Raw genomic sequence first — 15,590 nt, 5'->3', positions numbered from 1 at the left:
AGCTGATAATAAATGTCATGCTTCATATTATCAGTGAAGTAAAGATAGATGGTCTACCAAATTTATGTAAATATTATCCTTTCCTATTTTTTTTCTCTTTAGAAACAAAGGACATGTTTTCCTGTTATAATAATGTGACTTTTTTTCTTTTTAAATGCTTTTTTACTGAAGTACCATTAATTTATAATATTCTGTTAGTTTCAGGTATACAGCATAGTGATTCAGTATTTTTGTTACAATCTATTACTACAAGATACTGGATATAGTTCCCTGTGCTATACAGTATATCCTTGTTGCTTATCTATTTTATATATAGTAGTTTATATCTATTAATTCCATACCTCAAATTTGTCCCTCCTCCCTTCCCTCTTTCCTTTGGTAACCAAAAGTTTGTTTCCTATATCTGTGAGTCTGTTTCTGTTTTGCATATATTGATATATTCATTTGTATTATTTTTTAGATTCCACATATAAGTGATATCATACAGTATTTGTCTAAGCATAATGCTCTCTAGGTCCATCCACATTGCTGCAAATGGCATTATTTTTCTTTTATGGCTGAGTAATATTCCTTGGTGTGTGTGTATGTGTCTCTATGTGTGTGTATACACAAGACATCCTTTTTTTTGAAACTGAACTATAGTTGACCTACAATATTGTGTTAACTCCAGGTGTACAGCTAAGCGATTTAGTTATATACATATATATATTTTCAGATTTTCCATTATAGGTTATTACAAGATGTTGAGTGTAGTTCCTGTGCTATATACATCTTCTTAATTCAATAATCTGCTGACAAGCACTTGAGTTGCTTCCAAATCTTGGCTGTTGTAAATAGTGTTGCTATGAACATTGTGGTGCACATGTCCTTTCAAATTAGTGTTTTCGTTCTTCCAGATATATAACCAGGAGTGGAACTGCTGACTCATATGGCAGTTCTATTTTTAGTTTTTTAAGGAACCTCTAAACTGTTTTCCACAGTGGCTGCACCAATTTACATTCCCTCCGATGGTGTACAAGGGTTCCCTTTGCTCCACATCCTCTCTAACACTTATTTGTAGACTTTTTTTTTTTTTTGCGGTACGCAGGCCTCTCACTGTTGTGGCCTCTCCCGTTGCGGAGCACAGGCTCCGGACGCGCAGGCTCAGCGGCCATGGCTCACGGGCCCAGCCGCTCCGCCGCATGTGGGATCTTCCCGGACCGGGGCACGAACCCGTGTCTCCTGCATCGGCAGGCGGACTCAACCACTGCGCCACCAGGGAAGCCCTAGACTTTTTAATGGTAGCCGTTCTGACAAGTGTGAGGTGATACTTCATTGTGGTTTTGATTTGCATTTCTTAATAATTAGCAATGATGAGCACCTTTTCACGTGCCTGTTACCCATCCGCGTATCTTCTTTGAAAAATGTCTATTCAATTCGTCTGCGCATTTTTTGATTGGTTTGGGTTTTGTTTTGTTTTGTTTTTCAATATTGAATTGTATGAGCTGTTTGTATACTTTGGATATTAACCCCTTGCTGGTCACATCATTTGCAAATATTTTTCCCCATACCATAGGTACTCTTCGTTTTCTGCTGTGCAAAACTTTTAAGTTTAATTAGGTCCCACTTGTTTATTTCTGCTCTTATTTCTTTTGCCTCAGGAGACTGATCCAAGAAAACTTTGCTACAATTTATATCAAAGAGTGTTCTGCCTATGTTCTCTTCTAGGAGTATTATGGTTTCAGATTTTCCATTTAGGTCTTTAAACCATTTTGAGTTTATTTTTGTATATAATGTGAGGGAATGTTACAATTTCATTGTTTTACACATGGCTGTCCAGCTTTCCCAGCACAACTTGTTGAAGAGACTGTCTTTTCTCCATTGCATACCTTGCCTCTTTTGTTGTAGATTAATTGATTGTAGATGCATGGATTTATTTCCCGGCTCTCTATTCTGTTCCATTGATCTGTGTGCCTGTTTCTGTGCCAATACCATGCTGTCTTGATTACTGTAGCTTTGTAGTATAGTCTGAAGTTTGGGAGGGTTATACCTCCAGTTTATTCTTTTGTCTCAGCATTGCCTTGGCAATTTGAGGTCTCTGGTAGTTCCATATAAATTTTAGAATTATTTGTTCTAGTTCTGCAGAAAATGTCCTGGGTACTTTGATACGGACTGCATTTAAATCTGTAGATTGCTTTGGATAGTATGGCCATTTTAATATTAATTCTTCCAATCCAAGAGCCTGGGATATCTTTCCATTTCTTTGAATCATCTTCAATTTCCTTCATCAGAGTTTTACAGTTTGCAAAGTAAAGTTCTTTCACTTTCTTGCTTAATTTTATTCCTAGTAATTTTATTTTTTTGATGTGATTTTAAACAGAATTGTCTTTTTTACTTTCTCTTTCTGATATTTCATTATTAGTGTATAGGAACACAACAGATTTCTGTATATTAATCTTGTATCCTGCATCATTCCTGAATTCATTTATTAGTTCTAGTAGTTTCTCAGCAGAGAATTTAGTATTCTCTATATAGAGTATCATGTCATTTGCAAAGAGTGACAGTTTTACCTCTTCCCTACTAATCTGTATACCTTTTATTTATTTTTCTTTTCTGATTACTGTGGATGGGACTTCCAATACCATGTTAAACAGAAGTGGTGAGAGTGAGCATCCTTGCCTTGTTTCTGAATTTAGCAGGAAGGCTTTCAGCTTTTCACTGTTGAGTATTACGTTGGCTGTGTGTTTGTTTTACCTTTACTATGTTGAGATATGTTCCCTCTATACCCACTTTGATGGGAGTTTTCATCATGAATGGATGCTGAATTTTGTCAAATGCTGCTTCTGCATCTGTTGAGATGATCATGTGACTTTTGTCTTTCCTTCTGCTAATGCGGTGTATCACATTGATTTGGGTATGCTGAACTATCCTTGTGACCCTGGAATAAATCCAACTTGATCATGGTATATGATCCTTTTTATGTATTGTAGGATTTCGTTTGCTTATACTTTGTTGAGGATTTTTGCATCTATATTCATCAAAGATACTGGCCTGTAATTTTTTATAATGTCTTTGTCTGGTTTTGGTATCAGGTGGCCTCATAGAATGAATTTCGGAGTGTTCCCTCCTCCTCAATTTTTTGGAATAGCTTAAGAAGGATAGGTATAAGTTCTTTATATGTTTGGCAGGATTCCCCTGCGAAGCCATCTGGTCCAGGACTTTTGTTTGCTGGGAGCTTTTTTTTTTTTAATTATAGACTCAACTTCACTTCTAGTGTTCAGTCTGTTCAAGTTGTCTGTTTCTTCTTGACTCAGTCTTGGCAGGCTGTACGTTTCTAGAAATTTGTCCATTTCTTCTAGGTTGTCTGATTTGTTGGCACATACCTGTTCATGGTATTCTCTTATGATTTTCTGTATTTCTGTGGTATCAGATGCTATTTCTCCTCTTTCATTTCTTTTTTTTATTTGTTTGTTTTGTTTTTTGGTATTTTTTTAATTGAAGTATTGTTGATTTACAATGTTGTGTTAATTACTGTTGTACAGCAAAGTGACTCAGTTATACATATATACACATTCTTTTTCGTATTCTTCTCCATTATGGTTTATCACAGGATATAAAATATAGTTCCCTGTGCTATACAGTAGGACATAAATGTTTATCCATTCTATATATACCAGTTTGCATCTGCTAATCCAAAACTCCCAATCCATCCCTCTCCCACCCCTCTCTCCCTTGGTAATCACCAGTCTATTGTTTACGTCCGTAATTCTGTTTCTGTTTCATAGATAGGTTCGTTTGTGTCATATTTTAGGTTCCACATATAAATGATATCATATGGTATTTGTCTTTCTCTTTCTGACTTACTTCACTTAGTATGATAATCTCTAGCTGCATCCAAGTTGCTGCAAATGTGGCATTATTTTGCTCTTTTTTATGGCTGTAGTATTCCATTGTATATATGTACCACATCTTCTTTATCCATTCATCTGTCAATGAAAGTTTGTTTCCATGTCTTGGCTATTGTGAATAGTGCTGCTATGAACATAGAGGTGCATGTATCTTTTCGAATTATAGGTTTGTCTGGATATATGCCCAGGAGTGGGATTGCTGGAACATATGATGATTCTATTTTTAGTTTTCTGAGGAACCTCCATACTGTTTTCCACAGTGGCTGCACCAACTTACATTCCCACCAAAAGTGTAGGAGGGTTCCCTTTTCTCCACACCCTTTCCAGCATTTGTTATTTGTAGACTTTTTAATGATGGCCATTCTGACGAGGGTGAGGTGGTACCTCATTGTAGTTCTGATTTGCATTTCTCTAATACTTAGCGATGTTTAGCATCTTTTCATGTGCCTATTGGCCATGTGTATTTCTTCTTTGGAGAAATGTCTATTTAGGCCTTCTGCTCATTTTTCAATCGGGTTGTTTTTTGTTGTTGTTGTTGAGGTGTATGAGCTGTTTGTATATTTTGGAAATTAAGCCCTTGTTGGTCACATCATTTGCAAATATTTCCTCTCATTCTGTAGGTTGCCTTTTCATTTTGTTTATGGTTTCCTTTGCTGTGCAAAAGCTTATAAGTTTGAACAGGTCCTATTTGTTTATTTTTGTTTTTATTCTCTTTCATTTCTCATTTGCATCCTTTTTTCTTCTTAGTGAATCTGGCTAAAGGTTTATCGATTTTATTTGTCTTTTCAAAGAACACCTTTTGGTTTCATTAATCTTTTCTATTGTTTTATCTCTAATTAATTTATTTCCTCTCTAATCTTTACTATTTCCTTCCTTCTACTGACTGTGGGCTTTGTGTGTTCTCTTTCTAAATCTTTTAGGTGGTTAGGTTGTCATTTGAGATTTCTCTTGTTTCTTAAGAAAGGCCTGTATCACTATAAACTTCCCTTAGAATTGCTTTTGCTGCACCTCATAGATTTTGGAAAGTTGTGTTTTCATTTTCATTTGTCTCAAGGTATTTCCCAATTTCCTTTTTGATTTCATCATTCACCCATTGGTTTTTCAGTAGCATATTGTTTAGTCTCTACATGTTTGTTCTTTTCCTGTAGTTGATTTCTAGTTTCATACTGTTGTGGTTGGAAATTATGCTTGATATAATTCCTATGCTCTTAAATTTGTTGAGGCTTGTTCTGTAACCTGGTATGTGATCTATCCTGGAGAACGTTCCATGTGCACTTCAAAAGAATGTGTATTCTACATTTTTGGGGGGAATGTGGTGTCCTGTAGGTATCAATTAAGTCAAAGTGATCTACTGTGTCGTTTGAGACCTCTGTTGCCTTACTGATTTTCTGTCTGGATGATCTGTCCATTGAGGACAGTGGGGTGTTAATGTCTCCTACTATTACTGTATTACTGTCAGTTTCTCCCTTTACATCTGTTAGTATTTGCTTTGTATATTTAGGTGTTCCTACACTGGGTGTGTATATCTTAACGAGTGTAATACCCTCTTCCTGCATTGATCCCTTCTTCATTGTATAATCCCTTGTATTGATTCCTTTATCCCTTCTCTGTCATTATAGCTTTCGTCTTAAAGTCTACCTTGTCTGATATGAGTATTGCTACCCCCACTTTCTTGTTGTTTCTGTTTGCATGAAATATCTTTTTCCATCCTCTCACTTTCGGTCTGTGTACATCTTTCACCCCGAAGTGAGTCTCTTGTAGGCAGCATATTGAAGGCTCTTGTTTTCTAATCCAGTCAGCCACCTTATGTCTTTTGATCGGAGCATTTAGTCCACTGACATTTAAAGTAATTACTGATAGGTATGTACTTATGTCATTTTATTCCTTGTTTGGCAGTTGTTTTTGTAGTTCTTTGTTCATTTCCTCTTCTTTTTGTTTCTGCCATTGTGGTTTGATGATTTTCTTTTGTAGTATGCTTGAATTCCTTTCTTCCTTTCTTTTACAGTACCCTCTACTGTAGGGTTTTGATTTGTGGTTACCACTGGGTTCATATATGTTGACCCATAATTGTATCTACTTGCTTTAAACTGATAATCATTGAAGTTCAAACATTCTAAAAGATCTACATTTTTTACTCCTCTCCCACACATTTTGTGTTTTTGAGGTCATATTTTATATCTTCATGCTTATCCCTTTACTGTTTATTGTATTTATAGTTGCTTTTACAATTTTTTAAAAGTGATCTTCAATCCTTACTGTATATTTACCATTCCCATTGGGATTTTCCCTTTCCTGTAGATTCTTACTTCTTTTCCATTTAGAGAAGACCTTTCAACATTTCTTTTATGGTAGGCTTAGTATTGCTTTATTCTTTTAGTTTTTGCTTTTCTGAGAAATTATTTACCTCTCCTTCTATTCTAAATGATAATCTTGCTAGGTAGAGTACCCTAGATTGCAGGTTTTTCCCTTTCAGCACTTTGAATATACCATGCCACTCCCTTCTGGCCTGCAAAGTTTCTGCAGAGAAATCAACTGATAGCCTTATGGGGATTCCCTTGTGTATACCTCTTTGGTTTTCTATTGCTGCCTTTAGACTTCTCTCTTTACCTTTAACTACCTTTTGCCATTTTAATTATGATATGTCTTGGTGTGGGTCTGTTTGGGTTCATCTTGTTTGAGACCCTCTGTACTTTCTGTATCTGTTTCCTTCTTTAGGTTCGGAAAGTTTTCAGTCATACTTTCTTCAAATACATGTTTGATCCCCTTGTCTCTCTCTCTCCTCTTTCTGAAACCCTTTTAATATAAACATTGGCATGTTTTATATTATCCTGAAGTTCTCATATGTTGCTTTCATTTTTTTTTATTTGTCTTTCTATTTGTTGCTTTATTGGGTGATCTGCATTAGTCTATCCTCTGGATCACTTATGCGTTCTTCTGTGTCATTCAGTCTGCTATTCGTTGCTTCTAGACTGCGTTTTATCTCAGAAGTTGAATTATCTATTTTTTATTGGGTCTTCTTTATGGATTCTAGTTCCATGTTAAAATGATCTGTGCTTAGATCAGTTCTCTTTCTTAATTCATTTAGCATTTTTATAACAAACTTCTTGAATTAATTATCTGGTAGACTGATTATCTCTGTTTCATTATTTATTTTTTCAGGGGTTTTCTCTTGCTCTTTTGAGAGTAGTTCCTCTTCCTTACCATTTTACTTAATGTTCTCTGTCTCTATGAATTTAGGTGAAATAGTTATCCATTGTGGTCTTGAGGGATGTTTTTATTTGGGAGCATCCCACTGTAGACTGTATATGCCACTGTCTCTGGTGTGAGGGCTGAACTTGATGTAGATGCCAGCCACATTTTTCCTCAGGGTATGCTAGCCACTATCACCTTGATAGGGAGTGTGGCTGGTGTTGGGGGAACTAGAGGCTGCACAGGGTCTAAGGCTAGATTTCCTCTCTACTCAGTGGCAGTCACCGCCTTGTCAGGGGTGGAGTCTGCTCTCAAGTTGCTGGAGCAGAATCTCTGATGGTCAGGCTCCAACTGGCTCTGTTCCTTTTAAATATGTGTTTTGATGGCAAGCCAGTACCTGCATACTCCTCACAAGTCGAGTCTAGGCTTCTCCAGCCTTTCTATTTGTCCCACTGGTTCTCCAAGCAGCCAAGGAGGCCTGTCTCCTCTACACAGGATCCCAGAACTGGGATGCCCAGTCTGTGGCTCCCCAGGGTGAGTGTCCACCCATGCTATCTCCCTTTTCCTCTTAGTTCCCTTCTAAGGGCAGAGATCTCAGCCTGATGTTTTTCTTCCCATCCTACCCAATTATGTGGGAATCTTTCTTGCAGCCTTGGTTGTATAGGAGTTTTTCTGCCAGATTCCAGTTAGTTTTCAGTGAGAATTTTTCCTCATGTGGATGTATTTTTCATGTTTTTAGGAGTAGATGAGCTCCATATCCTCTTACTCCACCACCTTGATCCCCCTTTCCAATGCAGCATTTGAAACCCATATAAAAAAGACTGTTTTTTTTACTCAAAAGTGAATTACCAAGGATTGTATTTTGAAAGTGAAAAAAATTAAGTCTTTGTAATGCTTTGCTGTGGGGAGGGGAAGAAGTCTTTAAGGTATTCTGAAAAGGTGAAAAAGTACTCTCAAGTTTCACTGTAATACATTCCTTGAACAATGCAACAACTATATTGCCAAACAGAAAACTAATGAAAATGCAAGGCAACATGCTAAACCTTTCATACTGCATTTACTTTAGGAAAAGCACATTAGTCTTTCTTCACCTTTGATTTTATTGCATGACCAAACTTCTCTAAGTCTCACCTCTTAAAAATTAGCTTCAGGGAAGGGTGTGGAGAAAGACCATGTGCAACTCCATAAAAACAGCTCATTTTTAAACTGCTGGCAGACATCATGTTTTATGAGTTAGACCTCAGATAATCCTTTGATTAAGAAGTTTCTTGATTCTAAATGCATAATGCTGCCAGCAAGAGGAGGCTTAAGTTCCAAGCATGCCGATTTCATTCTTTTAGACTATAACCAACAGTAAGTCTCTTTTCAAAGTTACATTTTCTTCTACCTTAAAATTTTTCAAAGGAAAGAAAAATCCAATTATGATGAATCAACATTGTATTCCATCAATTCTCTTTACTAAAATACTTCATCCCAATCTCAACAACCACTCATTCAAAACTCACTTAACTGAGTGACTCCAGTGTGTCACGCATTATGGGAGATGCAAAGATGAATATAAATACAAATAACTCGATACAAAGCAGGATGTCAAAGTTGAGACAACAAAAGTAACTGGGTAAACCTAGGAAAGCCCTATGAAAGAGGCAGTATTTGAACCTAGGCCGTGAAGGATGGGGAGAATTCTAATAGCGAGTTATAGGAGATAATCCATTCAAAACAATGGGAATGGCATGAGCAAAGAAAGAGGACCAAGCCACATTTGGGAAAGGAAAATTTGGAGGACAGTCTGGTACCTTTGGGTGAACCGTACTAGATTGATGGAGAATGATGAATTGGAAACAAATTATGGCATATCTTAATAACTATTTGTACTTTCCCAAAAAGTGAATGACCAAATCCTTACTTCAGTAACACTCATCTGACTGAATACAGTAGAATGGAGAAAAGGAAGTGAATCAATGTGAAATAAACATGAAAGAAGGTTATGGGTCTATTAAAATAGTCTAATGACATGATGACAAACTGAACAAAGCAGTGGAGATGAAACCAAACAGCAGGGGGTGAAAAATAATGTGATGGCAGAACCAATTAAACCTGACAAGTAGCTGACAATAAGGGACAAGAGAAACGGAGACGTCAAAGATAAATTTAAGAAAATAAGACTAAGTAAATGGGAAAATGACCAAGTCATTGAAAGAATCAGGGAAATCAAGGGGAAGACTGATTTCCAGCCATAGTTAACAATGATAAATTCCAGATTGCTCATTTGGATTTTAAGGATAGTTAGAGTGCAAGGATTCAGCAAACAGTTATAAATATGAGACTGGAAACAGGGAGAAAGATCAGGGACAGAAACTTGAGTCATGCCTATATTTATAAGAAGGAAAAAGAAAGCAAGTACAGAAAAGACAAAACCATTATAAAGAGAAAAGAAATAGGTTGATTTAATATTATATACACCAAAGAAAGGGCATCAACATTGCCTAATGGCACAAGGGGAAGGTGAGAACTGAGAAAAAGTTCATAACTTTTCAAGTTGGATATTTTGATTCACCTTCCAGATAGTATGTGTTCAGATTTTAAGAGGTTAGGAAGTGAGTGATATATGAGGACACAGAAGGTTCATGTAGAATGCTCTTTGCAAGGTTGAAGAAAGAACAGAGAATAATAACTTGGTGAGAGTAAAAATCAAACCAAGAAGTTTTCATTTGACAGATATGAGAAGCTGGAATAAAAAGAAATATGAATTAAAAGAAAAGACACTCTGAAGTATCCAAACCTGGATATTTCAAGACCTAACAATTTGCTTCTGTTATGGACTAAATGTTTGTGTCACCCCCACAAAATTCATATGTTTAAACCCTAACTCTCAACATGATAGTACTTGGGAATGAGGCCTTTGGGGAGGAACTGGGGTTAAATAAGGTCATAAGAGTGAGGCCCTCATGCTGGGATTAGTATCCTTATAAGATACCAAACAGTTTGTTCTGTTTCCCTCTCTACACATGCTTGCACCAAGGAAAAGACCATGTGAGCACAAAGCAAGAAGGTGGCCGTCTTTAAACCCAGAGAAGAGCTCTCACCAGAACCTGACCAATGCTGGCAGCCTGACTGCATATTTCTAGTCTCCAAAACTGTGAGAAAATAAAGTTCTGTTGTTTAAGCCAAGTCTCTGGTATTTTGTTATAGAAGCCCCTCTGGTATTTTGTTACAGAAGTCTTTTTGAAATAGACTAAGACAGTTTCAAAAAGACATGGTTTATTTTCTTGTACATAATATCATCAGCTGTAATCTCTTCAGGACACCAAGACAGAAGCTGTAGACTAACTCAAAATTGCCCTGTTAAATCTCTCATATTCCTCAAACCCCCACAAAATTTCTCTATTACGATATTAGTAAGGAAAATAGAAAATTAAGCATCATTAAAATTGCAGATCAGAAAATATACCTGTACATGGTCAACAGACTCCAAAAGGTTCAGAGGGGAAAATAAGGGGAAAAGGAACAAATATTGACCTACTGCGCTGGGCAGAAACTTAACAAAGAAGTGAATACAAAACAAACATTTGGTTTCCTCTTAAAATGAGCAAAGTAAATCTATCTCACAAAATGGCTCTAAAAATGGCTAGGAAAGTTTAAATAAATAATTTGTAAGTGAATGACTAGTATTTGTGTGAAGTACCCAGCTAACAATTTTACCCCAAGAGAAGACAATGTATAATCTTAGAAGTTAAAAGTGGGCTTGTTAAGAGACCCTACACTAAAGCAATGTCACCAGTTGCTATGATTCTACTCAGTCATATTCCAGTATTTCCAAGCTTTCCATAACTCTCTAGAGATTCCTTTTCACCCACGCTAACTGCACACAGTCTGAAGAAGTCTATTCACACAGGTGATAAAATATTTGTAATGTCAAAGAGGTTTAATTTAGCATGCTAACTCTGTTCTGATCAACTCATCCCTCTCAAAAGTTCTTTTGAGAACTCATGGCTCAGTTCCTTCCAAAAAAGGTATTTCAAGGGTTCTCAAGAAACAAACACAGAGAAGCCACACCTTACTTCCCCATTACCACTTAAAATGTTTCTATTACTACCAAGCCAATGGCATGTCTGAACTAGTGTTAATATTCCCATCTCTGGTAAGAAAAATCTTAGTATACTATTTCTAGTCATGGATTCCTAAATTGTTAGTCTCATCCAAAGCAAACAGCAAGCTTTTGCATACATACCACAGATCTAGGAAAAGGGTGGGGGAGATGAAATTACAACATTGCAAAGGTTGCTGGAAAAGAATGGTGCTATAAAGATAGTGTTCACATTCCTAAGAAGAGAATAAACCATAGGAAGTTCTTTATATAGAACAGAAAGACACGGTCTCAAGAACTTATGAGGAGCCAAATACTTTGGAAGGAAGAAAAAGCATGAACTTGACATGCTATAGGGCATGGTACACATTTCCTGTTGAACTACTGTAAAAGGTTTAACTACACAGAAAAAGTACTGGTCACATAAACCCAAGCAAAGAACTATATGTATGTATCTAACACAAAAGCATTAACTGATTTATAATCAAACACAGGCCTCATAATACTAAATAGTATCTGACATTATGTGTTCAAGTGTCAGGAGATATAAATTATAAAGTGTCTTAAAAGAGAAAGGGGGCATTTTCATGTATTTTTTCCTTTCATGTGTATATCAAGCTAGGAAACAGCTACACCTAAGGAAACTTCCACTTGATAGACTTTCAGCCTCTATTGGAGAAGACCTGGTTTTCCTTTGAGGCCAAATTTGGATTCTTCTTTTAAAAAAAAAAACTTACTGGTCTTTCAGAGATTATTTTAAAAGTCTAGGGCTTCCCTGGTGGTGCAGTGGTTGAGAGTCCACCTGCCGATGAGGGGGACACGGGTTCGTGCCCCGGTCCGGGAAGATCCTACATGCCGCGGAGTGGCTAGGCCCGTGAGCCATGGCCACTGAGCCTGCGCGTCCGGAGCCTGTGCTCCGCAACGGGAGAGGCCACAACAGTGAGAGGCCCGCGTACCGCAAAAAAAAAAAAAAAAAAAAAAGTCTAGGTTCCAGGCAGTGCTTCTCTTATCCACTTTTCTCAAAACACTAATTAGATGCCAAATCAAGAAAAGAGGACAGGTAAAACTATGCAGAAGAAAAGGGAAAGGAAAAATATGTCTGAAATTCACAAACATGGTTTATATTATCTTTGGAAGACAGGACATAGCCTGGAAATATTAGTGTTTTAATCATCTGTTGCAAAACTTGACCATTCAGGTTAAAGCTGCTCTTTGCGAAGATTATTTTTTAAAGGTGTCATTCTGAAATTTTCCCATTCAGAATAAGCTTTAGGGAAACTTATGAAAGGCAGAGACATTCTTCATGCTACAAAAATAAAATGCTTAGGCTATTTTTGCTGTTGTAGATAAATTACACAAGAACAGCATTTCCAGATGATGAGGCAATTAAAAATAAACAATTAAAAATAAAATTAAAATTCCAAAGAACTGCTAACACATCAAACTATACCAGTACTATACTTAGAGAAAAAGACTGGTAGCACTGATGAAATTCTACATGATCCAAACTCTGCAAACGGGACATGGGAAGAAAATGCCAAGAATTCAAAGCTCATCCATGTTATTTGGAGAAACTTGACCCAAACATATTAGAGATAATCACTTTCCTAACATAAACAAGACGAAAGAGAAGATGGGTAATGTGCCTATTCTTACTCTACAATGTTAGTTTCTAGCAACCTTAAGCTTCCACATCACAGCCACATTAAAACCCCAGGCTCCCTTTCCCTGCAATAGATCATGCCATGCAGAGCAGACACAAAAGAGACTGCAGTTAAAAAAAAAAAGAAAGAAAGAAAGAAAAGAAACAGCATGAAGCAAGCTCCAAGGTGCAAGGCTGAATTGGCTACATTAGCTTACCATATATCTCGGGCTACATTAGCTTACCATATATCTCGGATCTACTCTCCTCTGAACTAGACTTTGTCTTCTTGGAGGAGCTATCTGCACAGGAGCGGGAGAAAAGGAGAGAGATATAGAAAATATGGAGACCAATGTAAGGGGAAAAATTCATGGGGGAAAAAAGAATGAATCATGATCAAGTTAAATCGTGCAAACACAAAGTATGAACATCACAGGTGATAGCCCTTAGAGTAGTCACGAACAGCACAGGTAATGACATATTTTAGATTTATCAAAGAAAAGACAGTGCAATAAAAATATGTAACAAAACAATACATGAAAAGTCTACAAAATATATCATCTGACAATTGTAGAGATGACAAAAGCACTAAAAGCTGTAATAATCTCATTATGAGACACTGAATACCACTTTGCTAATCTGTCTTTGGAGATAGGCACATCACAGATGACCAATACAGAGTTAAGTCAATCTAACAAGACTATAATGCTTCGATGAGCACAGGGCAGAAACATGTGACCCTAATTATCAAGACAGTAACTAATCATATAAATGAAAGCCTCTGAGCCCTATGACATCAAAATTAGGTGTCAGAAATAAAGGATTTTTCTTAATGGAGATGCAAGAACTTACATATTACATACTTCCACCACCAAAGCCTCCTACATTGATGATTGGGATTTTTCACCTACCACCCAAGATGCAGGTAACTTAGTAGCTATTCACCTCCCATTCTTCCCTTCCTAGATAATATTTATATTTTTCAAAATAAACTAGCAGTCTATACTAAAAGTATAAACAGCCTTAATTAGACACAAAAAATACTCCATTAAAAATTAAAAATTTTACTTCTAAGTGAAAATACTTAAAAATAGATATATTTATGTATCTGAGACCTTAGCATTTACTTACTTCATCTTTTGTCATAGGAACATACAAGTATAAAAGAGTATATGAACAAAGAATAAGTTTCAAATGACAAAAGCAAAATTATCAAGCAATTTTTATAAATTAAATACTGAGTGGGTTTACAAGGGGAAAGCAAAGGCCTATATATTACAAGGGGGTTCAACCTATAGATACAAAATTAAGAATATAAACAGTCAAAAGTCCACCAGCATGAAAACTCTAGGAAAGATCAACACTACTGAGGTTGAAAGACAGCTGTCTGAGTTTAGAATACTCTTTGAAGAAAAAGGGATTTCTATTCATTTGCTTATTCTAAAATGAGATGATCATCAATTTTAAATTATTTTATCTAATACTCCAATTTACCATGATCACACCTGAATTTTTAGATGACTACAGAATATGTAGTTGTTATCAAGCCTTGATTATAGCCTTGATTTTATAAACATACTACTGTTCATACCTAGGATTTACCCAAGTTCTTGGTCTGACCAAAATCTCCAATTATGATACAATAACCGTTTCTATTATCATCATTATTTTAAAATATAATAGAGTCTATAACGATGCTTCCATAGTGGAATCCATAGTGTTGAAAGTTAAAAATGCTTGTATTCCTCCTGAGTGCAAAGGTTTTATATTATGTAATTGAAGAGGAAGGAGAGTCTTAAACAGATCAAACAGCTACTGCTGAGTGTTTCAGGTGGTCATGCAGCTTAAAGTGTTATTACTGGAAACTTCACTACTCTCAATATTCTTTGGCAGAACAAAGCGCTTTACCTGTGGGGTCAAAATCATGTGATGTACTGCGCTCAACTTTCTGCTTCTTATCTGTTGGTGACTCTCGGTTCAAAATACTTCCATGCCTAAATTAAATAAAAGCAATTAAATATTTTATTATAAGGAAATAATTGGAATAAAAACTTAATTTAAAAATCCCAAGTGTGTCTTACAAAGAGAAACCAAGAAATCAGTTTACCTTACACAGTCTCATAAAACTCTCTAATTTATATTTTTCAAGAAGTTTTAAAATTCAGTCTATACTATGTTTAATACAGAGTCTATTTACCTGGTTATAAAAAGTGCTTAAAAATAATGAGCGGTATTTAGTAATAAAGTCTATTTTATTCTGAGAAATAACTGCTTAAAACCTTTTAGTGGTTTTCACAGGTTAATCACTATTATTTCCATTTAACAGATAAGAGAACAGTACCTAAAAGTAATTAAACATATTCCCCAACCCTATGTATATTATGGCCAGGTTCAAAAACACTGTGTAAATACAGCATGGATGAGAACAGTTTTAAAAAAGAAAAATCTTAGGCAAGGCTTTTTTTTTTAAAAAATTGGGGTATAGTTGTTTTACAATGTTGTGTTAGTTTCTACTGTACAGTGAAGTGGAGTTCCCTGTGCTATACAGCAGGTTCTTTTTAGTTATCTATTTTATACATATTAGTGTATACATGTCAATCCCAATCTCCCAGTTCATCCCACCCCCGCCCCTGCTCTCTCCCCTCGGTGTCCATACATTTGTTCTCTAGGGCAAGGCTCTCTTAAAGCCTGCCTATAATTCTTGCCACAGAAGTCTTTCCAAGGCCCAGATGGCATAAGAATTATTATTTTTCCTATGACCTACCCAATTATACTTGATCAGATA

The 15,590-nt window shown here is 36.2% G+C and overlaps 1 protein-coding gene across 5 annotated transcripts in view; it reads right to left on the bottom strand.

Moving 5' to 3' along the window:
* ARHGEF12 (Rho guanine nucleotide exchange factor 12) overlaps nucleotides 1-15,590 on the bottom strand; it is a 145,204-nt gene that overhangs the window by 64,821 nt on the left and 64,793 nt on the right. For 3 of the 5 annotated variants that reach the window (XM_033407322.2, XM_033407321.2, XM_033407319.2), the window contains exons 3-4: nucleotides 14,714-14,799; nucleotides 13,051-13,107 (exon numbers count right to left, since the gene is read on the bottom strand). In XM_033407322.2, coding sequence (XP_033263213.1) covers nucleotides 13,051-13,107; nucleotides 14,714-14,799 — 143 coding nt within the window. Of the gene's footprint in view, nucleotides 1-13,023; nucleotides 13,030-13,050; nucleotides 13,108-14,713; nucleotides 14,800-15,590 lie in introns of those variants that run through there. The other 2 variants (XM_033407320.2, XM_049713277.1) reach the window with 2 other exon arrangements.

Source organism: Orcinus orca, chromosome 8 (genome assembly GCF_937001465.1).
Source record: "Orcinus orca chromosome 8, mOrcOrc1.1, whole genome shotgun sequence".
NCBI classification, from domain to species: Eukaryota; Metazoa; Chordata; class Mammalia; order Artiodactyla; family Delphinidae; genus Orcinus; species Orcinus orca.
Note: the sequence above shows the minus strand (reverse complement) of the source record. Positions and strands in the feature narration are given on the sequence as shown.